This window comes from Rhinatrema bivittatum, chromosome 5, assembly GCF_901001135.1.
Source record: "Rhinatrema bivittatum chromosome 5, aRhiBiv1.1, whole genome shotgun sequence".
In the NCBI taxonomy this organism is placed as follows: Eukaryota; Metazoa; Chordata; class Amphibia; order Gymnophiona; family Rhinatrematidae; genus Rhinatrema; species Rhinatrema bivittatum.
Window position 1 is genome coordinate 18,397,359 of NC_042619.1, and position 26,184 is coordinate 18,423,542.

A 26,184-nucleotide genomic window follows, 5' to 3' on the forward strand; every position below is an offset into this window, starting at 1 on the left:
GGTGGAAAGTTGTCACCACCAAATTAAAACCACATCTTATGCCAGTGTTTCATCACACTCTAATGAATTTTAGTGTAAAAGTGGTTTAAACATACTTAAATATTTTGAGCCTTTATTTACCACTTGGAGATTTTTACTCTGTTATACTCCCTGCCAATTCAGCCCAGTCATTGCAGAGAATTATTGGCCAGAGGCCACACACCGGTCATCTTTCAGAACACTGCAATTATGGGCACTAAGCCCAGCCACAAGGTATCACCATTATATGACTGAGAAAAAATGCATTTATACCAAGCAATGACAGTTCAAATTTTCAGCATGGTTTCATTTATAGTCTCTCAGAGGAGTTGGTGGAGTCAAATGGTAATGGAATTCAAGAAAGCATAAGTACAGAGTATCCTTATTTTCAATGAAGTGAGTGAGAAAGATGTGCCAATGGCCAAAGAATACAGAATAAAAGAATAGCATAATGCCGCTGTATCGCTCTTGAGTAGTATGTGCAATTCTGTTCATCGCATCTCAAAAAAAGAGACATAGAAGAATTAGAAAAGATACAGAGAAGGGTGACTAAAATGATAAAAGGGAATGGAACAATTCTTCTATGAGGAAAGGCTAAAGAGGTTAGGACTCTTCACCTTGGGAAAGAAACAGGCTGAGGGGATATCTGATAGAGGTCTATAAAACTAGTAGCAGCGTGAAATGGGTAAATGCAAATTGGTCGTTTACTCTTTCAAATAGTACAAAGAATCGGGGACATGCAATGCAGTTACTAAGTAGTACATTTAAAACAAATAGGAGAAAATATTTTTTACTCAACATATAATTAAGCTCTGGAATTCATTGCCAGAGGATGTGGTCAAAGCTATTAAGATAGCTGGGTTTTAAAAGGTTTAGACAAGTTCCTTGGGGGGGGGGGGGGGGAGAAGGAGTCCATAAACCATTAAAGATGGAGTTGGGGGAAATCCACAACTGATCCCTGGGATAAGCAAAATCCTGTGAGGTAATTATGACCTGGACTGGCCACCTTTGGAAATAGGATGCTAAGCTTGATGGATCTTTAGTCTGACCCAGTATGGCAAATCTTATTTAATGAAATTGAGCAAATAGTCCCTATCTAATATCATACTCTGTTTCTATAAATAGCTCTTAACTTGATGGCTGCTTAACAGAAAATGCAATAGAAATTAAAAAACAAATTGTAATAATCAAACCCAAGAGTATTTCTTTGGATCACAATCCTTGTAATTCACAAATGGCCTAATTCTAGCTAGCATATTAGTGAACGAGATGTTATGCTAGAAATCTTTAAATGCTAAAACATTTCATCCTTTAATTGAAAAATGTACAGATTGTTTCACACCCCTTAAAGTATAAAGAAGCTATAGATCTGAAAATTGACAAATGGGCATGATATCATTAACTATATATAGAAAACAGCTATGTTCCCAGTGAATTATCCCAAGTCTTAACCTGAATCCCTGGCTCACCAACTCCTACACAAGTAACATAGGAGAAACATTTAGGACATCCACAGATCTTCTTCAGTCTCAATATTAACGTAACACACCACTTTTTGCATATTCAAAAAAGGCTTAAACTTAAGATTTGCCAGTGATAGGAAGGGAGCAAGAAACAACATTTCTGGACTTAAGATTTCCCAATGGAATTGTAGTGATTCCCATAATCAAGGCTAACATAATTAACTCCCCATTCTTTTTGGAAACTTAAGCGGGTGGGGGTCTTTTACCACCCACAACACATATTGTATTTGCTAAAACTAGATTGAAGATTGAGAAAAAAAAAAAGGTGCCTGCCATTTTGTCACATGGCCCTTATTCAAAATCAGCCATCCCTCTAGCATTTCTATTGTATATCGCCTGGATACACTTAGCACCTGAGAAAATAATCATTAATGCGAACTATGAAAGCTTCCCCAGGATAAAAATAGACACATCTACAGTGCATGCTTTTCTTCTGGCAATATGCCCCAACTATAGCAACATGAAAGATAACCACTTGCTTTATCCAAGTTATTTCTAAAAATATAGGTTAAGCAGTAAACTCTCCTGCGCATTTAAAATCTTTATGGGTAATTTAGTTCATTGCAAAATTTTAGATTTAAAAAAAAAAAAAAAAAATTTCAGTTGATGAACCCTTAATAATCAACATACAATTTCATCTTGTGATCACTTTAGGCATAGTCAAGGGGTAAAATATTATAGTGCCCTTGACTGTGCCTAAAGTGATCACAAGATGAAATTTATTGTATCTGATTTTTTTTTTTTTTTTTTTTTTTTTTAATGGTGTTCAGCAACCAAATCATTTTTTAATATAAATTTTTGCAAAGTATAAGAACATAAGAAATTGCCATGCTGGGTCAGACTAAGGGTCCATCAAGCCCAGCATCCTGTTTCCAACAGAGGCCAAACCAGGCCACAAGAACCTGGCAATTATCCAAACACTAAGAAGATCCCATGCCACTGATGCAATTAATCTCCAACATCCACTATACAAGGGAAACCCTTGCTTGGTGGTTTTGTGCGGTGGCTATGTTTAAGGACAACCACTTTGTAGTTGTCCCTTTTTAAAGCCCTGTATATTGCTCTTTATTATTCACTTTGTGTATCCATTTTTTTCTTCTTGCTTTTTTAATTTTTCTTTTTCAATTGATTTTTATAAAACATGTCCCTCTGGCTACTTATCCGATCCAGCCAGCGATTATGCCCTTTTGCATCCGAACCCATGAGAAGAAGTAATAAGGGCGGCAGCCTAAGATAAAGTAGCCAGATAAAGCTCCAGGAAATTGATTTGAAATGTTGCTTCGAGTTTTGTCCAAGTTCCCTGAGTTTGGAGAGTGTCTATGTGAGCTCCCCAACCTAAGGTGGATGCATCTGTAGTTAGCATTATCTGTGGGACTGGTTGTTGGAAGGGTATGCCCTTGCGCAAATTGTTCTTGTTTGCCCACCAAAGTAGAGATGAACGTAGCTGGTGGGTTACTTGAATTGAAGAATGCAGTGGTTGAATGGCTTGGATCCATTGTGATCTTAAAGTCCATTGAGTTACTCGCATGGCTAGTCTTGCCGTAGGAGTGACATGCACTGTGGAGGCCATGTGGCCTAGTAAAGTTAGAAACTGATGAGCTGTTGCTTGTTTGTTTGAATGAATAGAGTTTGCCAATAGGGATAGTGTTTCTGCTCGATCTTCGGGTAGAAAGGCCTTTGCGAGGATGGTGTTCAATTCTGCTCCTATGAATTGAAGGAGATGAGATGGAGTAAGATGGGAGTTTTGATAGTTGATGAGAAAACCCATCGAATGGAGAACCGTAATTGTTTGATTGAGAGAAGTTAGAGCACCTTGTAGAGATTGACTTCTGATGAACCAGTCTAAGTATGGAAACACATGGACACCTTGCTTGTACAAGTGTGCTGATACTATTGCCAGACATTTTGTGAATACTCTGGGAGCAGAGGCAAGTCCAAATGGCAGAACTCTGTATTGGAAATGTTGCTGACCCACCATGAAGCGCAGGTACTTGCGATGAGGAGGGAATATTAGAATGTGAGTGTAAGCGTCTTGGAGATCCAGAGAATAAAGCCAATCCCCTTTTTGAAGAAGTGGAAGCATGGTGCCTAGGGATACCATCCTGAACTTTTCTTTCTTGAGAAATTTGTTGAGATTTCTGAGATCGAGGATGGGACGTAGGCCCCCAGTTTTCTTTGGAATGAGGAAATACCGGGAATAGAACCCTCTGCCCTGCTGAGACCGGGACACCGGTTCTACAGCCCCGGATTTCAGAAGGGTGGACAATTCTACTAGTAACTGAAACATGTGATGTTTGTTGAGATGAACCTGAGTGGGTGGAAATTCTGTGGGAATTGAGAGAAAGTTGAGTTGGTAGCCTCGAGATATTATGGACAGAACCCATTGATCCGTTATTGTAACCCAATTGTGGTAATATTTGGATCATCTGTCTCCTACGGGGAATTCTGACCAAGGATTTGTGGAGAGGCTGAGTTCCCTGGATGGATTTTCAAAAGCCCGCTACAGGTCCTGTCTGTCTGAGTAGCAGGTTGGGGCCTAGTTGTCCTTTGCTGACGCGATTGTGTTCTTTGTTGGGTTCTGGGTTGCCTGGGCCTAGACGCAGGAGGATAATATCTTTTTTGATGGTAATAGGGTCGTCTCATGTCTCTCCTTTGAGGTCTACGGGTGGCGTGTGTAGTGGGGTCCTGGGGAAGGGAGGAAAGTTGTCGTAAGGTCTCATTATGTTCTTTCAACTGAGACACCGCTTCCTATACCTTTGTACAGAATAAATTGTCCCCTGTACAGGGGAGGTCCACCAATTTATCTTGGACTTCTGCCCTAAGATCTGAGGCCATAAGCCAGGCCCACCTTCTGGCACTAATGCCTGAGGCTGCCACCCTTGAAGCTGTCTCGAAAGAATCGTATGCAGCTCTTACTTAGTGTTTACCAGCTTCAAAAGCTTTATTTATGATGCTTTGTGCAGGTTCTCGAAATTCTTGTGGAAGAGAGCATTGCACCTTGAAATACCTTGCGGCCTAGAGAATCTAAGAACCTGTTGTCCTTTCCAAGAGAATTGGATGAGTGAACTTTTGTCCTTTTAGCCTTTTTCTGTGCAGATTCCACAACTACCGAATTGTGGGGTAGCTGTGATTTTTGATAGCCAGACGTGGCTTGAACCAAGAACGTGGAGTCCATCCTTTTGTTTACTGAGGGAACAGAACAGGGATGTTCCCACAGTCGGTGTTGTAGTTGTAGGAGGACATCATGTATAGGTATTGCCATTACTTGTTTAGGAGGGTCAACAAATTGTAAGACCTCTAGAGTTTGATGGCGGAGATCCTGCTCTGACTAACTTAAAAGGGATAGAGTCAGCCATGTCTTGCACAAAGGTAGAAAAGGTAAGATCTTCTGGAGGGGATAGTTTCGAGGGTGTGGTGGTGAAGGATCAGACATAAAGATTTCAGAAGAAATGTCTAATGCAGTATCACTCCATGTGTCATAATCTGGAGTGTGCTGTGGTTTCATCACAGTTTTTGGTGGAGGAATCAAACCAGAGGGCCCTGGTAGGGTTCCTGAGGAGAAGAGTCCTCTTCTTGTGGATTTTAGAGCCAAGAGTCCAATAAATCCTGGTATTTCTTCTGTATAACGGAATACAATGCTGCTTCTGATGATACTGGGGCCCCAGGAGGAAGCGGCATCGATGGTATCGAGGATTTCGATGTGTGTTTCGATGGCATCGTCGATGTTCCAGTTTTTTTATGTGATGGTGCAGAAGTGACAATAGGCACAGATATTTGAACACAGAGGATGTAGTTAGCATCGATGTAATCTCTGAAAAGAGAGGAGGCACCGATGTCGGCATCGATGTAGTAGGAGTACTCTATGTCCGTGAGATCAGGAAGGTACCCGGCATCGGCACCGAAACTAAATCGGTCATCGGTACCGGTTGTACCGGCATCGGTGACGTCAGAGGTAAGGAAGACGTCACCGGCAGTATCGCCGGCATCGGCGTAGTCACCGGTAGGTGTTCCTTTATGGCCTGACGTACCGCTTCTTTGATGAATAATGTCAAGTCTTGTGGTACTGGGGGAACACTTAACACCGGTGAAGGCGGAGACATTATTACCTGCGGTGGAGCCGGTTCTACCGAGGGAGGCCTAGACGACAGCGAGGTATCTTTGTGCTTAGGCCGTTTTTCGCTCAGTTCCTCGTGGGAGGATACGATAGGTGATGTCGAGGCATGCCGATGACGATGTTTATGTCTAGGCCTTACCTCCGTAGCCGAACGTATCTATATCATCGACGGTGTTGGCGAGGATCTGTCTCCCGAACCATCCGGTCGGCGCTTTTTTTTTTTTTTTTTAAAACAAAAAACTTTCTTGGGAGCTCCTGCCGGTGATGATTTCGATAAAGTCGATGGTGAAGGAATCAATTGTAGATGGAAAAGTTGTTCTATTTTTTCCTATCGCAATTTTCGTCCTTTTGGTGTCATTTCCTGGCATTGCTGACAGGAGGAAATGTCATGTTTTTCACCCAGACGATGCATTCTAAATGTGGGTCTGTGATAGACATTGTGTGATTACAGGTCGGGCATTTTTTGAAACCCGACGCCATGGTGACATCGACAGCCGATGACAAAGAAATTTGAATTAGCGTTATTAAAACAATAAAACGCTGAATTACCTCACCAGCCGGTGAAGAAGAGAAATGAGTGAGATCCCGTGAGGGAGAGATTTGAAATAATGACTTTTTTTTTAGTCAGAAACAGAGTAGTCTCAGAGGGCTCCGATAACCGTGATGCTGACAGCAGTACGGAAAGACGAAGACTAGAGAGAGACCCCTGTGGCAGAGAATATCAGAGCATGCTGGGCATGCTCAGTGGCCTCACAGTGCCAGTCAAAAGTTTCTAGAAACTTTGACAAAAGTTTTTCCCGTAATAGGGCTCCGTCAGTGACGTCACCTATATGTGAGAACTAGCATCCTGCTTGTCCTGGGATAACACCTGTTATATTCCAGTGGGAGCACTGAGAGGAGAGGATCACCTTGCTGGTGGCTGAAAGGAATCAGTAAGTTTTTGCTTGGGACATTGTCTTTTTCAAAACGTATTTGGGCAAAGTTAACTATTTGGGAATATTATTTAGTGTGTTTGTGCTTTTAATAGTCAGTAAGGCAGTGAATAAACAAGTTAGCCTGTTTATATTTTTAAATGGTCAGCCAGTAAGGCAGTTAGTAAGCAGTAGTTAGTGTATTTATTTTTAAAGTCTGTACGGCAACTAGTAAACAGAACTGAGAGTGTTTGTATTTTAAAAAATAAAAAAAAATTAGCCAGAATCTAGAAATAGGTATACACTGCTCATAGCTTAAGTTAAAAGGTTGAAAAGTTCAGTTCAGCACTCACCTTGGAAAGGTGTTGAGGTAGTGTGATTTGGTACTAACATTTGATAATCAAGAGAGCAGTGAATCACTCTGGCTGACTAACTGAAGTTAGACTGTTTGGATTTCCCAACCCTCCCACTCCTAGCTCATCCTTTAATTTATAGGCAGGTGCCACTTTCACAAAAAAAATCCCTTTATTGAGACTTTGATCAGTCCCTTGTAGGCCATTACCAGACATATAGTGAATTCACTAATACATTTAAAGGATGTTAGACACATTACTACTCCCATAACCTAAAACTTGACTAGGAACTGAACAAAACTGAGATGAAGGCAGCAGCCCAGCAGCAAGAGGGGGGCTTCCCAGTCTTTTGCATCGAGTGTCACATGTATGATTTTTTACCAGCCGGTGAGAAGTTGTAAATGTGCATGCGATGCAAAGAGCTCCTGGCTCTCAGAGAACGAGTCCGATCTCTGGAGGCTAGAGTGGCAGACCTGGAGGAGCTGTGGCAGACAGAGAGGTATATAGATGAGACCTTCAGGGACATAGTAGCCAAGTCCCAACTTCAGACCGCCAGCCCTGGTGCTGCCTTGGAAGAAGGTGGTCTCATGATTGGATAGCATCAACTGAGTGCAGCAGGAAAGGATCCTGTAGCAAGGACCTGCTCTCCAGGTGATGCACTGTCCTTTCGCACAGAGGATATCTCCCCAAGGCCTACTGCCCAGGAGGGAAGGGTTAGGTCGGCCGTCATAGTTGGTGATTCGATTATTAGGAATGTAGATAGATGGGTGGCTGGTGGGCGTGAGGATCGCCTGGTAACATGCCTACCTGGTGCGAAGGTGGCGGACCTCACGCATCACCTAGATAGGATTTTAGACAGTGCTGGGGAGGAACCGGCTGTCGTGGTACATGTGGGCACCAACGACATAGGAAAATGTGGGAGGGAGGTTCTGGAAGCCAAATTTAGGCTCTTAGGTAGAAAGCTTAAATCCAGAACCTCCAGGATAGTATTCTCTGAAATGCTCCCTGTTCCACACGCAGGTCACCAGAGGCAGGCAGAGCTCCAGAGTCTCAATGCGTTGATGAGACGATGGTGCAAGTAAGAGGAATTCAGTTTGGTTAGGAACTGGGGAACCTTTTGGGGAAAAGGGGGGGGGTCTCTTCCGAAGGGATGGGCTCCACCTTAACCAGGGTGGAACCAGACTGCTGGCGCTAACCTTTAAAAAGGAGATAGAGCAGCTTTTAAAACTAGAACAAAGGGGAAAGCAGACAGTCGCTCAGCAGCGCATGGTTCGGAGAGAGGTATATTCAAAGGATACTAATGATGCATTAGAATTAGGGCATTCCATCAGTGAGGTTCCAATAATAAGAAAAGTAGTCCAAATGCCTGTAACTAAAAACTCACCTGAGCTAAAAAATTCTAACTTATCCCTATCAATTAAAAAGCAGAATGAAAATACAAACAAAAAGCACTTTGAAATGTTTGTATGCTAATGCCAGAAGTCTAAGAAGTAAGATGGGAGAATTAGAATGTATAGCAGTGAATGATGGCATAGACTTAATTGGCATCTCAGAGACATGGTGGAAATAGGACAACCAATGGGACAGTGCTATACCGGGGTACAAATTATATCGCAATGACAGAGAGGAGCACCCGGGAGGCGGTGTGGCGCTTTATGTCCGGGATGGCATAGAGTCCAACAGAATAAACATCCTGTATGAGACTAAATGCAAAATTGAATCTTTATGGGTAGAAATCCCTTGTGTCGAGGAAGACTATAGTGATATGAGTATACTACCGTCCACCTGGTCAAGATGGTGAGACTGACAGTGAAATGCTAAGAGAAATTAGGGAAGCTAACCAAATTTTAAAGTGTGGTAATAATGGGAGACTTCAATTACCCCAATATTGACTGGGTAAAAGTATCATCGGGACACACTAGAGAGATAACGCTCCTGGATGGAATAAATGATAGCTTTATGGAGCAATTGGTTCAGGAACCAACAAGAGAGGGAGCCATTTTAGATCTAATCCTCAGCGCAGCACAGGATTTGGTGAGAGAGGTAACTGTGGTGGGGCCGCTTGGCAATAGTGATGAGTTGAATTAATTAATGACTGGAAGGGGGACAGTAAGCAAATCCACGGCTCTCGTGTTAAACTTTCAAAAGGGAAACTGAGAAAATGAGAAAAATAGAAAAAACTGAAAGGAGCAGCTACAAAGATAAAAAGTGTGCAAGATGCGTGGTCATTGTTAAAAAATACCATCCTAGAAGCACAGTCCAGATGTATTCCACACATTAAGAAAGGTGGAAAGAAGGCAAAACAATTACCGGCATGGTTAAAAGGGGAGGTGAAAGAAGCTATTTTAGCCAAAAGATCTTTTGGCTAAAATAGCTTCTTTCACCTCCCCTTTTAACCATGGTGATGGTCAAAAATTAAAAGAAGGATCCAACAGAAAAAAATAGGATAATGCATAAACGTTGGCAAGTTAAATGTAAGACATTGATAAGACAGGCTAAGAGAGAATTTGAAAAGAAGTTGGCCGTAGAGGCAAAAACTCACAGTAAAAATTTTTTTTATTTTTTTTTTAATATTTAAACTTTTTTTCATTAACCATTGCAAAATAAACATCGAATCCTTGACATTGTAAGGTACAAATAGGCAACATGGAAATGATACAAACTCATGATGCGTATACAGAAAACCGTATCAGGGCCGGTAGTTCATCTCTATGAAAGAACCATAAAATGGTTCGATATGGCTCCAAACCAGGAGGAATTTCACCATCTTCCAAGGAATCAGGATTCTCATCATTATCCGTGCATTCCAGGTTTCCACCGGGAATACCTGTGGTGAACCAAGGCACGCCGTGGCACATAACTGTAGGATTGGAAGAGGGAGGGGCCACTGGCTGAGGGTCCAATCTGACTGGAGTGGGCAAAGTGGAGGACTGCGCCTGAAGAAAGGCTTGTAAACCTTGAAAAAAACTCCACCCAAGAAAAAGCAGCCAGATCCAGACCAAGCCCAGAAGGTACTAAAGACTGCCAACGCCTGTGGAGGAACCAGTCAAGGTAAAACCAAGGTCTGGCGCACCTCCAGCCAAAACCTTAACCAGACCATTATAAAAATGAGAGAATCCAGGTTTAGCAAAATGCAAGGAAGACAACTCTCCCTGAGCATCTGAACAGCACTGCCACTTGTTGGAAGACAGGACAGGCTGAGAAGCCCTAATATGACAAGCAACACAAACAGAAAGACACTTAGGCTTCTTGCTTACTGGCACCATGAGCAGCTGTAACTGTGCGTTCAAATAGCTCAAGCTTAAAAAAAAGGTATGCACACAAAACATAGGCGCCTCAGCAATAAGCACATTAAGGCACAAGCACTACTAGTGCGCCCCGCTAGAGCGTATCACCATGCTCAAAAATGTTATGCTCGCAAAAGTCGCACCTAGCACAGCGTGCACAACACATGTGAAGAGCTGACGCACTGTAGAGGGCAGTAACATGTACAAGAGTATACAAAAACGCTGCCACAGCCTACCAATCAACATACAGAGAAAAGGCTATTGTGGGGCCTGGCCCATCTGAGCTGCTCAACCCACCAGGCTGCCCAGTTCCCCTAATTCCAATGGCAGCAGGAATGTTATTGGGATAGCGCACCAAGCACAGAGACTGAAGGAAAGCCTTAAAAAAAAAACCATCTCTGTAAGTAATATTTCCTTTTTTTTTTTTTTCTTTTTTTTTAAAGTTACCCAAGTTCAGCGCTTACCAGCTGAGTAAGGGAAGTCTCTGGCTGTGGCAGGAAGAGGGCATTTGCAGTCACCACCGCACTTGGCCTTCTGGACCCACTGCCGTTCAGCTGTTCAAGCAGCTAAGTCCATGCCGAGAACTGGCTACCGGACCAAGGCATGCCTCTGAGGGACCTCGGAAATCACCTCAGGAATTCTCAACTGGTGGAGGGACCTTTAGATCACCACAGGAAAGCAGGGCTTTCGTTTCTCAACATAAACTTCTCCTTTCAAAATTCACAGCAATCCCCATAGGGAGACATGTCGACCATCTGCCAGAGACTGAGAATACTTGTAGGTTGGGGTCACTGCAGGAATAAGTATACTGTGATGTCAGCTTGCTCCATCTCCATCTGCTGGCAAGGGAGCATAACCCACTGGTCCTGAGTCCATCTGTCTACATGCTAGGAAAGCAGTATTTTCTGCTTACTTTTGAGGCTCCTCAAACTTAATGCCAGTTCTGGGGCTGACAATATATGCCAGTGCGTCGGGCACACATTTATTTTTTACGTAAGGGGGCAATAGTGGTGAGCGCTATTAGCTATGAGTTGGTTTGGACGCGCTAATCCCCTCATTACATAAGGTTATAGACATATCCAAAACATGCATCCAACCGCTGCTTAACCTATGCACTAGCCTGAGCATACAGTATTGCATCTGCCTGAAAGAGCATTATAAGATTGATTACAAGAAGTTCAACATCCCAAAAATTGAGTCAAAATATTTTTTTTTTACTCAAGTACAGAAAACCAAAGCAAACTGTACTTTTCTAAAATACAAGCATACTACTTTTAAAAAGTATGATGACTAGCCTTCGTGCTGTTCCACAATTTATTTCTATATTTAGATCCAACGATCCTTCAAAAAATGTTTTACTGTAAGACTAGCACATCATACTTCAGACAAAAGTCAGTAGACAAACACAGAGGAGCTTTTTTGTTACATCTTAATAGAGGCCATGCTCAGTCATTCACCTGAAAGAAAAAAGGTCATTTAATAACACACTACTGGGAAGCCTAATAGCAGGAAACCTGAGAATCAGCAGACAAATGTAATCAGATTAGTCATTTACTAACACAGAAGAGATGTACTCAAAAAAAATAAATTCACATTAACTTCAACCTTCAGTCCCCCAGATACCAGTTAAACCCAAATTAAATAATATTAAAGTGACAGTCACATGAAAACAATTTTAATATTTATTCTAAGAAGTTAATATTTAAAAAAATCCTAATCATAACTTAGCCAACTAGATTTTTTTTTTATATTCCGCTTTTCGTACTTTTTCCGTATCAGGTCATCCCTGCACACTTTTACAACCCACTACTGCTTAGACCAGCACACAGCCGAAGACGCTAAGCTGGGGTATGCGATTCTACATTCGCTAAAACATTAATTCACATAGTCGAATGCCACATATATGGGACCACGCTTACAAAACAAGACAATTCAACTCCATAATACAGCGTGATCGGAAGCTTAGGACTCCCATGACAGCATGGCTAATTCAGCCCTGCAATCAACGGGAAAAAGCAAGTTTGCTTACCGTAAATGGTGTTTCCATAGATAGCAGGATGAATTAGTCATGCTGACCCACCCACCTCCCTGAGCAGTCGACATTACTCCGCATCTTGCTTACGCTTGCTTTTGTACAGACTGAGGAGATTTTGTCTTCCTGCGCGGGAACTCACACGCAGCCTCAGAGACAAACTTCTGAAATTAATTTTGAAGCTCCGCCTCCCGGGCCTGATTGACAGTTCCCATGACAGCATGGCTAATTCATCCTGCTATCTATGGAAACACCATTTACGGTAAGCAAACTTGCTTTTTCCCATTGATAGCAGGGGATTATGTCTTATACCGCTAACAACAATCCTTGTTCAGTTAGGAGGACCCGCTCAATCTCCATGCTGTTAGATGGAGGGAGGCATGCATCGGATGCAGAAGAATTCCCTCTTCCTGAGAGAGAAGATCTTCCCGGTTGGGTAAGTGAAGTGGTTCTTGTATGGAGAGTTGTAGAAGATGAGTGTACCTTGGTTGCCTTGGCCATGCTGGCACGATGAGAATAAGTTGCGCTCCGTCCCGCATGCATTTCTGAATTGTTCTGGTGAGCAACGGAATTGGGGGGAAAAAAGTGTGTAGAAGTCCTTTCTTCCAAGGGATGAGGAAAGCATCTTGTGCTATCTTTAGATTGCTCGGCCATATGGAACAGAAGCATGGTACTTTCCTGTTGAACTCTGTGGCAAAGAGGTCCAGGGTTGGAAGTCCCCATTTTGCAAAAATCTGTTGCGCCACTTGTGGGTGAAGCGATCATTCGTGTGGATGAAAAATCCAACTTAACCTGTCTGCCCGGCTGTTGGCTACACCAGGAAGATAAGTTGCCTGAACTTGAATGGAATGGCGGGCTGCCCATTCTAGATCGATGATAGTCTCTCTGCAAAGGTTCCACGAACCGGACCCTCCTTGTTTGTTTATGTAAAACATGGTCACTTGATTGTCCATGTAGACCATGACTCGACGACCTTGCAGGTGGAGGAAAAATGCTTGTAACGCATTTCTGATTGCTCTGAGTTCCAGGAGATTGATTTGGAATGTTGTTCGTTCAGGGACCAGAGGCCTTGTGTCTCTAGATGATCAAGATGTGCTCCCCATCCCTTGTAGGAGGCATCCATGGTCAGGACTGTGCTGTGCGGGAGTAGGGTGAACGGGGTCCCTTTTGTAAGTGCGGTTCTGTTCAGCCACCATTATATGTTCATTATCATGTCTGGGGTTAAGGATAACTTCCATGTTAACGGCTGAGAATGTTGTCGCCATTGCCACTTGAGCCCCCACTGGAGATGGCGCATGTGCAGTCTGGTGTTTGGCACTGTGTGAATGGCGGCCGCCATGTGACCCAAGACCATTAGTACCTGATGAGCTGACGGCGAGTGAGTGGCTTGGAGGGATCATAGGAGCTATCGAACAACAATTCTCCTTTCTTCCGGGAGAAAAACTGTTTCTGGTCATGTCCAATCGAGCTCCTATGAAGTGTAGTAATTGAGAGGTCTGAAGGTGTGACTTTTTGTAATTGACAACGAGCCCCAATCTGTGTAGACAGTGGAATATGTCCTGCAGATGAAGTTTGAGTGTTTCTGGGCTGGAGGCCACTATGAGCCAATCATCCAGATAAGGAAATATTTTGAAGCCCTTCTGGCGAAGAAATGCCACCACCACCGCCATGCACTTTGTAAACACTCTGGGCGCTGTCGAGAGGCCAAACGGCAGGACCTTGTACTGGTAGTGTTGAGCTTTGAACTGGAAGGATAGGTAACGCTAGGAATCCTGGTGCATAGGAATGTGTGTATACGCATCCTTCAGATCGATTGAACATATCCAATCTTTGTGTTGCAGCAAAGGAAGAAAGGTTTTCAGGGAGACCATTTTGAATTTCTCTGAGTAAATACTTGTTGAGTTCTCGGAGATCTAGAATGGGGCATAGAGATCCCGACTTCTTGGGAATTAGGAAGTATGGGGAGTAGAACCCCGTAGAGTGGGAGGAAGGAGAAACACGATGTATCGCCTGTTGTAAGAGCGAAGCTATTTCTATTCCTAATTGATGTTGATTCGACGTTCTCCCTTTGGTAAAATTCAATGGAAGTGGAGGATACGTTGTAAATTGGAGGTTGTAACCATGTCAAATTATATCTAGTACTCATCTATCTGTGGTTATCTCCCACTCTTGGATGTGCACTTTTATTCTTCCTGTTGTGAAATGAGGCAGTGGAGGTGGGTGAGCAACTCCTAAAAAGAGGAAGGAGCTTTGGGAACAGAGGCAGGTTGCTGTCCCTGAGCTCTTTCAGCACGAGGATGACCCCTTCAGTTATGCAGCTGCTGTGGTGCTGCTTGCAGTGGTGGTTGGTATGGCTGTGGCCGGTAAGAAGCGTATGGGCGATATGGTCGACGGGTGAACGACTATCTGCAAGACGGTGCGAAGAACCACCTGGACGAAGCCGCATAGGATTGAGGATGCATTAGACTCTGTACCGCCACTGACTGCTCTTTAATTGGGCCACAGTCTCTTGAAACCGGGTTCCGAAGAGGTTGTCACCTTTACATGGCAAATTTGCAAGTTTATCGTGCACGTTGTCACGAATGGCGCTAGACCTCAGCCATGCCATGTGACGTGCTGCCATTGCCGAAGCTCATGATGATGTTTCAAACGCCTCATAAATCGTTCGTAATAAATGCCTTATTCCCGCCTCCATATCCTGGATGGGCTGTGGAAGCGGGTTAGATAGGTCAGGTAATGGCAGCTGATGTTTTAACGTCTGCAGGCACTCAAGCAAATACTGCACGATATAGAATTGATGGTGATTAATTCTTGCCTTCAACATGGCTGCTTGGAATGAATGTTTTGCAAATTCATCTAAGCATCAATACTCCTTACTGGGGGGGGGGGTGGCAGAATGTAACCACGTTTTCTTTGCCCGGTGTAACACCGACTCCACCACAATGGAAGCGTGTGGTAACTGCGGCACTGTTCTTTCGGGAGACTGCCTGGATCACAAATAGAGTCTCCCATGACTTTTTCAGTATGCCATCAAGAACCTTATGAGATGGGAGTGAGGTAAGCTCCGCTTACCTCACTCCCATCTCATAAAGATGAAAAATCTTTAAGAGATCTAATGTCTCCGCCCTGGGATCCGGAACTTTCTGCACCTCGAGATGAAGCACAGATCCAAGTTTTTCTAGAAATTTGGGGTATGTCAGGTCTTCCGGCGGGGAGTAAGGCTCCGCCAGTTCATCCGGGGGGAAGGATACTGGAAGTATCCCATGGAAGTATCTGAAGATGATGGAGAAGCAGGTGCAGGTGCTTTACTTCGTTGCAGAGGTTGCGGCAACGGTATATCTGGTACCAGAGACTTAGGCCTTGCAGGAGACGGAACTGCGGTAGGCTCCGGTGATGGAGGTCTAGTGCTTATTGCCAAGGGGGGGTAGTGTGAATGTAGCTTGCATACTTTTTAAAAATCCTGAGAGAGCGTCAGAAAGATGCGTGAATGCTTGGCAGGTCTCAGGAGGCATTGCTCTTTTTTGGGGTGGATCTTCACCTCGTGGTGGAAGTGCCACCGCCAGGATATCTGAGTCCGGTGGTGGATGAGTGTGTTTTTTAGCATACAATTCCTGTCTTGTGACCTGTTTGTCCTTGAAAGGTTCCTGCAGATTCTGGGCAGAATTACGCCACTTAGAAGTGTCAGAGAGATCTGAAAAGATCTGAACAGAGGAGGCTGATGAATCCGAGGAATGAGACATGACTCTTACCTACTCTGCATCAGATCCAGTCAGCGAATCGTTTTCTAACGACGAGTGGGATTGTGTAGTGTGTTCCGGGCTCTAGGCCGGGCGAGTCGGCTGCATGGTTCCCACTCCTGGTGATGGAGTACGGTGTTGGACAGAGGAATCTTGGTAAGAAGCTGTCTTGCGCCGTTTTTCAGTCTGTGGAGGGGTTGCGTCCCTCATCGAATGCGTCGACGCCATTGGTATTTGCGTCTAAGATCTCTTGGAGTGTGCCGGAGAAGTGTGACGGCGCATATGCTCCAATTCCGAGGAAGTCTGCGCTAATTGCGTCGGCGCCGCTGGCTGCGTCGGGAGCGTTGCTAAATTCGAGGTCGATGCATGTGGCGTCTGCCTCGACTTCTTAATCGTCGACGCCGATGTTTTCTGCTTCAATTCAGCACGACGACAATCCGACTCCTTGTGCGTCGAATGCTTTGTCTTCCCATGCGCTTTGGTGTGCATCGACGCGCTCAGCTCCCTGATGGCCGAAGCTTGAGTGACAGCGGATGACTCGTCGATGCAAGTTCGCACTGCCGAGTGCTGGCTCTATGTTTTTTAGGCCTAGCACATCTCTCACCTCCAAGCCTGGAGGAAGTCTGCTCCATCGACGCCGCTCAATGCGCTTTGAGAGGGAGCGATTTTGCAGGCCCCAGGGAGGAGTGAGCTTCCGAGGGGGGGTGGGGGAATACACAAACCTCCCTTCGCTGCTCTCAGGCCCTGAATTTTCTCTGCTCGCTGTCTGCGAGCCCTCGGGGACATCTTACCACAGTGCCGACAAGTGTCCTGCTGGTGATCTAGGCCCAGACACCAGTAGCATCGGTCGTGGTCATCCGTTATGGACATTATCTTCTCACATGGGCAGGGTTCAAAACCCGATAGAAGGAGCATGTTCTATCTTTCGATAGTAATGAAAAACGCTGAAGAAAACTCAGATTAAAAAATCAAAGTTGAGGAGACTGAAGCTCCGCGTGCATTCTCACGTGCGGAAAAAACAGACTTGAGGAGTTTCTGTCTTCCTGTATGGGAACTCGCGTGCCGCCTCAGAAACTTCTGAAATCTACTTTGAAGCTCCGCCTCCCGGGCCTGATTGATAGTTCCCATGACAGCATGGCTAATTCAGCCCTGCTATCAATGGGATAAACATTTGACATAATTGAGAGCTAGTGCTTTATGCTCCCCTACCCTCGCCAACCCACCATATTAAAAATATTCTAAGCAACCCAAACACTGCCCTTCTTTCCCATCACAGTATCACTGAGACCCTCGCCTGCCCTCACTCCACCCACCAGCAAGCTTTCAAATTCCCCCAGCCCCTCCCCCAAAACCCCAGCTAGGAACAGGATAGTGTCTTATTTTCAACATTGCTCTACCACCACAAGAAGTGTATGACAATGTCTTCAGAGCAGATTCTGATAGCAGTGTCATCACATACTTTTAGCACTACAGTAAGAGCAATGCCAGAAGCAGCTGAGACACCACCACACCCCTGGCTGGGGTTTCCAGAGAGGGGCAGAGATCCTAGGGGTGCGGGCAGGAGGAGCTCTGCAATTTGGAGGGTGACCTGGGCCACTACAGCCACTTCATTTATTTAATTTTAAATGTAGTAAATTTCTCTGCGAGACAGAGGGGCCGATGTAGTAAGCTTTGTGTTTGTGATATTATGCACATTTTCTGCACTAATCTTATGCGCATTTGTAATAAACAGCGCAGAAAAACGAACAAGAAAACCTGCTCAAAAGGCCAGAGCTGGTTTAGCGAAAGTCCATGCTAATGCTATGCAAAGGAGCAAATTAAGTATTTATGGACAATGCAGAGAACCACACTGGTGTTAATGCGGAAGTTTTTTGTCTTTTTTTTTTTTTTTTTTTTTTTTAACAGGTTTTTTAGCGCCTGGGTCAGGGCAGGAGTTAAGTGTAAGCGCCTGTCTGGATGCTGAAAAATTAAGCAGCAGAAGCCAGAAGAGAAGTCGAAGAGGGAACATACACGTCAAAAATGCTGAATGCTTTTGTAGCCCCTTGCAAATCTCTGCTGCATTTCCCCCGCTCACCAACATCTGCTTTATAACTCCCACGCGGTTTGTGAAGGATCATGAAGGGGTTAGACATTGCTCTACCCACCTTCAATCCCACTCCTGGAGCACTAACTCACTACCTTAAACTCAATAACAGGTCACCACATTAATACAGGTTTATGTGCAATTTATTTCACAGGGCCTTCAGTGCACGTTTTAGCGCGCATATCTGTGCAGGTATTTGTTTTGTGCGGATTTTCTGCACATCTCATTTGCATGCTGTCCCCTTATTACATTCTGTGGAAGCGCCTGTTTTAGCTGCACATGCTAAAAACTATATAAACAGACAACCAGCACCAATTTCACTGCAGGTCCCCAGTCTAGTCTGACTGTATTATAGGTAAAGAAATTATCAGTGTTAGAATCTGCTCCTCCAGAGGGGAGGAGTTAGCAATCTGTTGTAATCTGCTATGCTGATGGGAGGAGCAAGCAGATGGGAGTAGCAGTCTGTTGTAAGTAACCGTGTGGCGTTAGCAATCAGTTAGGGACTGGTTCCCGCAGAAAGAGGAGTTTAGCAATCTGATATGCTCCTTAGGTGGAACTAGCAATCTTATGATATAGACTGCTGAGTTGGCAATCTGTACCAGCGGAGTGCTAAAAGGGGTACTCAGCTGGAAAGGAATGTAAATAGGTGAATCCTTGGGCCGATGGCAGATGACAGTGCCCCCAGGAGGATATCCTAAGAGGGACCACCGGCTAGGCTTGGGTATGGAGACAGACACAGATAGTTCTTTTATTAGACAGGTTAGTAGAACCACCAGAGGTGGCAGGGCTGAAGTCCCTCAGATACTAGAACTGCGATCCCAGGGTTGCTGAGCTGTAGAGAGACTATAGATAGTGAGTGACAGGGTATGCTGTATACATAGCCAGTAGTAGATGACAATCTCACGTAGATTCTTAAGAAGGCTCAGTACCTGGAAAGAGAGTTAGGCCCTCGAGGAGCGAGTACCTGGTTCCAGGGAAAGCTATGAGAGAGCGGTGGTAACTCATGAATGTCTGTATCTGCGATAGCTTCCAGGCAGTAGAGAATCTTCAGAGGGTTTAGGAACAAGGGCCCTCGAGGAGCGAGTACCGGTTCCTATCTGCAATCTGAAATAGAGAAAAGAGAGCGAGGCCCCCGAAGAGCGGGTACCCCTGGTAAGTCAGAGGCGGCAGAGTAGCTTGGACGAATCCGTAGCGAGTCCGAATCAAAGTCCGAATTCATGTCCTGATTCGTAGTCCTTGCTAACTCAATCTGTTAGCGAAAGTGAAGACCTTTTATGTTGGAAGCGGATGACGTCAATACAGGGGGACACCCCTGAGGTTCACGCCCTTGCTGGTACATACTTCGGAGCGTGCGCCCTACGCCATCAGGAACATGGCGGATCCGTAGCGTCGAGCCGGTCCGGGGTCGCCGGAGAGAAGCAGCATGGAGATGCCACGGCAGCAAGCCGTCCATCAGGCCCGGAGGGAGTCACCACAGAAGTAGAGAGGGTGGAGCGAGGGCGAAGAGCAGCCACGAACGCAACAATCTGTTAAGTAATTTCACCTTCCTCTTTATCCAGTCAGAGCAGTGGGATTTACCCAAACTACTCCCTCATACGACAGGATGCTGCCGTAGTACCACCAAATTGAGCTCGGACCTCAAGGCAGTAATGCTTAGAAAAGATATGTAAGGACGATCATGTTGCCACTCTACAAATCTCTCAAAAGAGAAACCAATTGCAATTCCAAAGAACTGCAATTGGTGCCCTTTGCGGAATGAACCCATATTTACTATGGCAAAGAATGCCATAATCCACATAAATTGCTGTAATTACTACCTTAATCCAATATGCTACCATAGCCCCAAAGGCCACCTCACCTTTTCACATTCCTCCATACAGAAAGTCAAAGATGAACACAGGGTACCTGAAGGCACTAGTGACCTTTAAATATCTTAAAATATTTATTTTATTTAGTCGTTTTATATACCGTCATTCCAAAAGATCACAACCGTTTACAAACTCAGCATTCACATTCTAGCTCAGCATCATAGTAAATACATATTCTGGTTCATATTTTAGGTCAACAGCTTATATATAATCTAGTTCATATTTATATATTTCCTAGGTGATTACACCTTCAAATATAAATTCTATGCTTTACATCATTCATTGTTTATAGCTAGCTCCACTAGCATTATCTCTGGTACTGACAAAGTTATCAGCATATTGTTATTTTATGTTAAGTTGTATGCAACTCTAAAGAGCCATGTTTTCAGTTCACTTTTGAAACTCTTTTAGTTATTTGGCATGACGACTCTAGAAGACAGTTTCACAGCTTGGGGCCTGCTCTTATTTGTGTTAGGCATGTGTTCCAAGTCTCTTTCTATCAAAAGGGTGAAGGAGTTCTTAGTCCCCAGTGTCTTTCTAAGGAAGGCAAGGAGATTAACAGATTCAAATGAAAATCCAAAAAACCTTCAGAAGGAGGGAGGGTACTGTACAAATCTAAGCTTTTTCTTAATAATCAAGAAGCACTTGCAACTCACTTCGAGTCAAACTAATAGCAACTAGGAAGACAGTCTTCAGTGCAAGCAGCCTCAAAGAAACAGCCTTAGGAGTAAACTGTGGCCCCAACAAGAATGATAAAACCAAGTTCAGATCACAAGATGGAATCAGTATTCAGAGCAAAGGCTGAATATATTTAATACCTCTTAAGAACAGAGATACAGATCCAAGATGGCTGCCTAAGGGGAGGACAGCGATTAAGGTGCTCTGATTTCTGCTGGAATTTCCTCTTACTACCATGCCTCACACGAAGCGTAAGGGCAAAATTCATTTGGATTCCCCGATGCCTCAAACGACTGCCCTTGCACAACCTAGAATAGAGGGCTTTTTTTCGCAGACAAGCATTCAAACTCTGGGAGAGCTGTCCGCTATAGTGTCTGGCATGGAGCAAACGCAGACATTATCAGATCTACAAACAGCTTTAAGACCCAGAGCTCCATTAATTCCGTCTCCTCCCCCCCCCCCCCCCCCCCACAGACAACCTCAGGATCCAGGTCCAAGAGACTTATGGAAGGCAGACAACTTTGGGCCTGTCGAGGGGAACGCCGAGGCTGAGCTCGCAAGCATCAGAGTCGGAGGAGCGGGGATTCCACCTCAGGTGCGGCAGCTGGTGCTGGGCGCGACTGGAGGGAATAACCTGGAGAGCACCCCGATGACCTCAACACCGATGGGGCGAGTGGCCCTAACTACAGCTCCAAACTTGGAGCAAGAACATCTTCAGGGAGGTGCGGTAAGCACACAAACTTCTTTATTGGGCATGGTCACAAAGCAAGAGATAGCATTAGAAAATGTTTGGAAGGCACTGATTTCATTAGAAATTTCAATTTCCACATTGACAAATATGACGACTGAGACCCAACAACACGTACGACAGATAGAACCGGAGACTAAAAACAAAATATATTTCCTCCTACACTAAGCAAAGTTCAAAGAGAGAAGAAATGCATATTCACAAAACTGACATAGTATGGCCCTTGTACCCGGTCACTCCCCTCCATGTCCCCATCACCTTTCATTCTCCTAACTACTCAATCATCCCTTCACAATCTCATATCCCTGTTCAACATTCCTGACACCCGCCCCCCCCCCCCCCCCCCCACACACACACACACACACACACACCCTCTTTCCCATGCTCCCTCTTCTCCCTTGCTCAACACTTTCTGCTCTTCCCTCTCCCCTTCCCTACCCAGAATACCTCTGACCACCTCTTTCCTACCCCTTTCTGCTCGACATCCCCTGCTCCCCTCTCCCCCAACCCAGCAGCCCACAAACACTCCCTATCTCCCCATGCCTTCCTGCCCAGTACATTTTCCCCTCCTCCTGGCTCCCTGCCAGCAGAAAAGACTTCAGTCCAATCCAGAGTCACCCTCCCTCTTTATCAGCAGCAGATGAGGGCAAGAAGCACTGAGGAGAATAAGATGAGGCAGCAGATCTATAGAGCACGCACCTTTCTCCTTCATGCTCCTGCTTTCACATCTAGGCTTCATGGGGTGACGAGGGCATCTGCAACCTCACTGCCAGGCCAAGTCCCTCCAGGCCAGAGAACACTCCCAGCAGACATTTATAGCAGCCCCGACCTAAACCTCTCTGATATGGCATGCCTTGCACAACACAGCCTCTCTCCCACACTCCTTTGTTGGTGCTATCTTGGACTCACATACTGCTGTTCACAAGTGAAGCTGCGGTCCAAAGTTTCACAAAAACCTCCCCTCTCACTAGGCAGAAAAGCCATCTGTCCACCAAAGTTTTAAGACAAAGCTCCTGCACTTCCTCCAATGCTGCATCACCTTTATTTTTTTTTTTAAACAGCTAAAAACTTAAAAGGCACAGCATTTCTTATGGGGAGGAAGGTTCCAAAGGTAGGAGGAGAGAGATGAGCAGAAAATAAAAATCCAAACCATCTTGGAAGCCCCCTGGCCCTCACCAGCTCAAAGTGAACAAAGCTTTCACCTCTAGAGTCCCAGTTACCTTATTCTTCTTCCCAACTCCCACCCCCAGAAGGTAGGGATTCACTCAGATATGAAGCAGCTCATCTTTCACCTCAAGAGCACTGATCGGTTTCTCTATTCAGCCTGTCAGGCCCAAGTTCACAGCACAGAATGTTTGCCAACCATCTGGCAGGCTAATATCAGCACAGAGGTATATAAGGAACGACATCAGCAAGCCTGTTGATTTCTGTTGCCATCTGCTGGTTGGCGTGCATACCCCACAGGTCTGGTTTGACTAAAGAGAAATAGGCTTTCAACACACAAGGCATTTTTTTGTGCACAGAAAATATGTTGTGTGCAAAGCATATTTTCTGCGCATAAATCCTGATTGCAGATCCTAGTGTTACAACTTCAACTTCTGCCCATAGACTCACACTAGCACTGGAAACTTTCTTCCATCTCTAACCGGAAGTCAACTTCCCAGCACTAAGAAACCCCGAGTTATGCCAGAGCACCTCTCTGAACTAGGGAGGGATTAATAGTTAGTGCCTTCATTTGCATGGGATTTCCATGCGAGGATGCTAAAGCAGGATGCACAGTTTTACACATATTTTTGTGTGCAAAACTCTGCTGCATGGGGAGGAACATTCATGCACAAAAGCATGCAACTAAGAGTAAAACTGTGCACTATGCTGAACATACATTATATAGATACTTAGGATAAACAAGAACCACAATTCAACCAGTCTGGCCAATAATTTAACAGTTAGACATTATTAATGTACTGTGAATATACATAATGCCTTACACTATGTCAGTCGGTCATCATTTATTAATTTAAAGCTTTTCTATACCGGCTTTCATGATACAAATCAAATCGGTTTACAGGGAACAGAAGCATAACAACTTAACCATAACCAGCAGACGAAAAGTTACAATGAAACTGGGAAGATGAAAAGCAGAAGGTAAGGTACAGTCATGCTATGCTATTTGACATGAAGCGCTGCTCCCTAGTGTTAATCTTGTAAGTGGATGCTGTGTTTGTCCATGAAAAGGAATTATCATGGAAACTAAAGTGGACAGGATTTAAGCTTTGCCCCAGTCTTTGCAGCCTTGCCTGATGTTACCCGTTTATGCCCGCAGCACATTATAAATCGGCGATTGGTAACACGGTAATGACAGCAGAAAAGGACCAAATGCTCCATCCAGCCTGCCCAGCAAGTTTCTTATGGTAGACTTGTGTCCCATCTGTCACACTATCATGTCTGTCCGCGGCCTGAATAGTGGCAGGTTCGTTTGGGCAATGCCCATATGCGCCATTTTCAAAGCCCTGCAGCGAGCACGCGCACACACAGGGGCAGGTGCCCCCCATGCACGGAAGTCGTGGACCCGAGCAAGGCCGGGGACTGTTTGCTAATGCGCTCTGCAGGCAGTCAGACATAAGCACAGACATAATAGGCGTGCACAGGCTCCCCCCGCCGACACACACGGGCGGTGTAGACCAGGCTAGCCAAGCAAACACATACATGTGTGTGTGTGTGTTTGTGTGCATGCATGTGTAAACCCTCGCCATATAAATATACACGGCTCGGGAGAAATCTGAGTGGCGCATCCAATTTCATGACAAGAGGACGCACAAGACTGTCTACAAGGGGACAAGACGGCACGTGAAAGCCGGACCCACCTTATCCCAGCTGAGCCACTGCCAGACAGCCGTGTCGAGCTGCGGGTCCCCGGTGGAGCAGGGGATGAGCAGGTTGGAGTTCTCGTCCCCCCCGCAGTCCCCCATGGCGACACCCGAGCGACTCAGACTCAGGCTCCTCCGCTCGGCTCCGCCCGTCTCCCGCTGAGCGCTGCTACAGCAGCCCCGCAGCATCCGTGCCTCCCGGTCCCCGGGCAGGCATCCCCCCCTCGCGCCCGGCCGCTCGCGACGCGCAGCGGAGCGGACGAGAAAAGCTGCTTATCCCGCAATGCCGGAGGGGAGAGAGAGAGGGGGGGGGGGGCAGGCGCCACGCGAGCTCGCACGAGGCGAGGCGGTTAACGGCTCTTTCTCCTCGCGGACGTCCGACGGAGCCGCCGCTCCCGCCAAGCGAATTCTAAGGAACGAATGTTTTCTTCTTCTTCTTTTTTTAATAGAAAATAAATAATATAAAACATGCACCGACACTAGACTTGACCCACGGCCGTCCACACGCGCTACAGTGCTGCGAGGAGCGCCAGGGAACGTCTTTAAACAACAACAGAGGCCGGCTGAGGGAGCCGAGAGCCCTGCCCACCGCAGGAGGCGGGGAGAAACACAGCTAGGCCCTCCGGGAAATGTAGTTTTATCGGCCCCTCCCGGAGCCGCCGGGGCAGGAAGGAGAAGACCACACTTCCCAGAAGGCCCCGTTTTCCCCTTTGTAACTGTATTCCTTTCTCCTCGCCCTGCCCGGTGTGGAAACTGGAACGGTGGTCTCCTGGCAACCGCATTAATTATAGAGCGAGCGAGCGAGCGTGGGGACGCGTCTTCTTTTTCTGATCTGCCCAGAAACAAAGCGCGCGGGGGCGCGAGGGATGCGCAGGCTTCTGAGTCAGGCGAGGGAGGCGACGCCACTGCTCTCACGGGGAAACCTGAGCGCCTCCAGACGCGACAGCATTGTTTAGAGATTGCATTCACCTTTCTTTCACTTCGGTGTCGGATCACCTGTAGAATTAGCCCGTCCACATTTTGGGGTTTGTTTGTTTTTGTTTTGTTTTTCGCTCTCTTTCAGAGCCGCTTTAGTTTCTGTTCCCTGATATTATTAGAGCTTCCCCTCAGGTAGTGAAAATACTGAATACTCGCCCAACCAAACGGGCCCAAACTGGCGGAATGCAAGGACTGGAAACGCAAGATTCAGACACACACACAAAAATAAAGTCTAAAAATGTGCAAAATGTTGGAAGGGCCGGTGAAATGCAGAATGTAAGGGATGAAATTAAATGCTGAAGACTTCAGGAGCCGAAAAGCTCGGGAGTTGCCCTGAGTGACTGACAGCCCCCAATTATACATCCATCTCATCAGACTTTTCTGTGAAATAAATTCAAAGAGGCTTTTCGGAACATTACATTAGTAACCCGTCATTAAAAGAGGAGGTCAAGCCGCAGGCCTTGAAGCGGTAATAAGCCCATGCTTGATCCCACTTTGCTGGAGTATTGTCCTCCTGTCTCCTTTATGCCTTTTTAGGCAAAGTGGCAGCTCTCCAGCTTCAGGAATTTGTGGATAAATTAAAGATGTTGGATACGATGTGCGACAGTCCCGGTTCTGAACATTTCATAGGAAACATTGTTTACCATTATCAGCAATGATAATGATGAGGGAGGATGAGGGTGATGAATCTTTATGATGCTACTTGATCTTGACTTAGTGCTGCACTTTACATGGTTAGTTTTGATATATGTGTTACATCATTTGTCAGCAATAGGTTTTACAGGTCATAAGAACATAAGAAATTGCCATACTGGGTCAGACCGAGGGTCCATCAAGCCCAGCATCCTGTGTCCAACAGTGGCCAATCCAAGTCACAAGTACCTGGCAAGTACTCAAACATTAAGTAGATCTCAAGCTACTATTCCTTATTGATTAATAGCAGTTTATGGATTTTTCCTCTAGGCACTTAATCCAAACCTTTTTTAA

General features: G+C 45.3%; 1 protein-coding gene across 3 annotated transcripts in view; it reads right to left on the reverse strand.

The window, feature by feature from the left end:
* The window catches only part of PGM2L1 (phosphoglucomutase 2 like 1), a 222,680-nt gene extending 197,878 nt beyond the window's left edge, over positions 1-24,802 (reverse strand). The window contains exon 1 of one of the 3 annotated variants that reach the window (XM_029602068.1): positions 24,217-24,802. In XM_029602068.1, coding sequence (XP_029457928.1) covers positions 24,217-24,408 — 192 coding nt within the window. In that variant the 5' untranslated portion in view covers positions 24,409-24,802. Of the gene's footprint in view, positions 1-22,572; positions 22,686-24,216 lie in introns of those variants that run through there. The other 2 variants (XM_029602069.1, XM_029602070.1) reach the window with 2 other exon arrangements.
* Between the last annotated feature and the right edge of the window lie 1,382 nt (positions 24,803-26,184).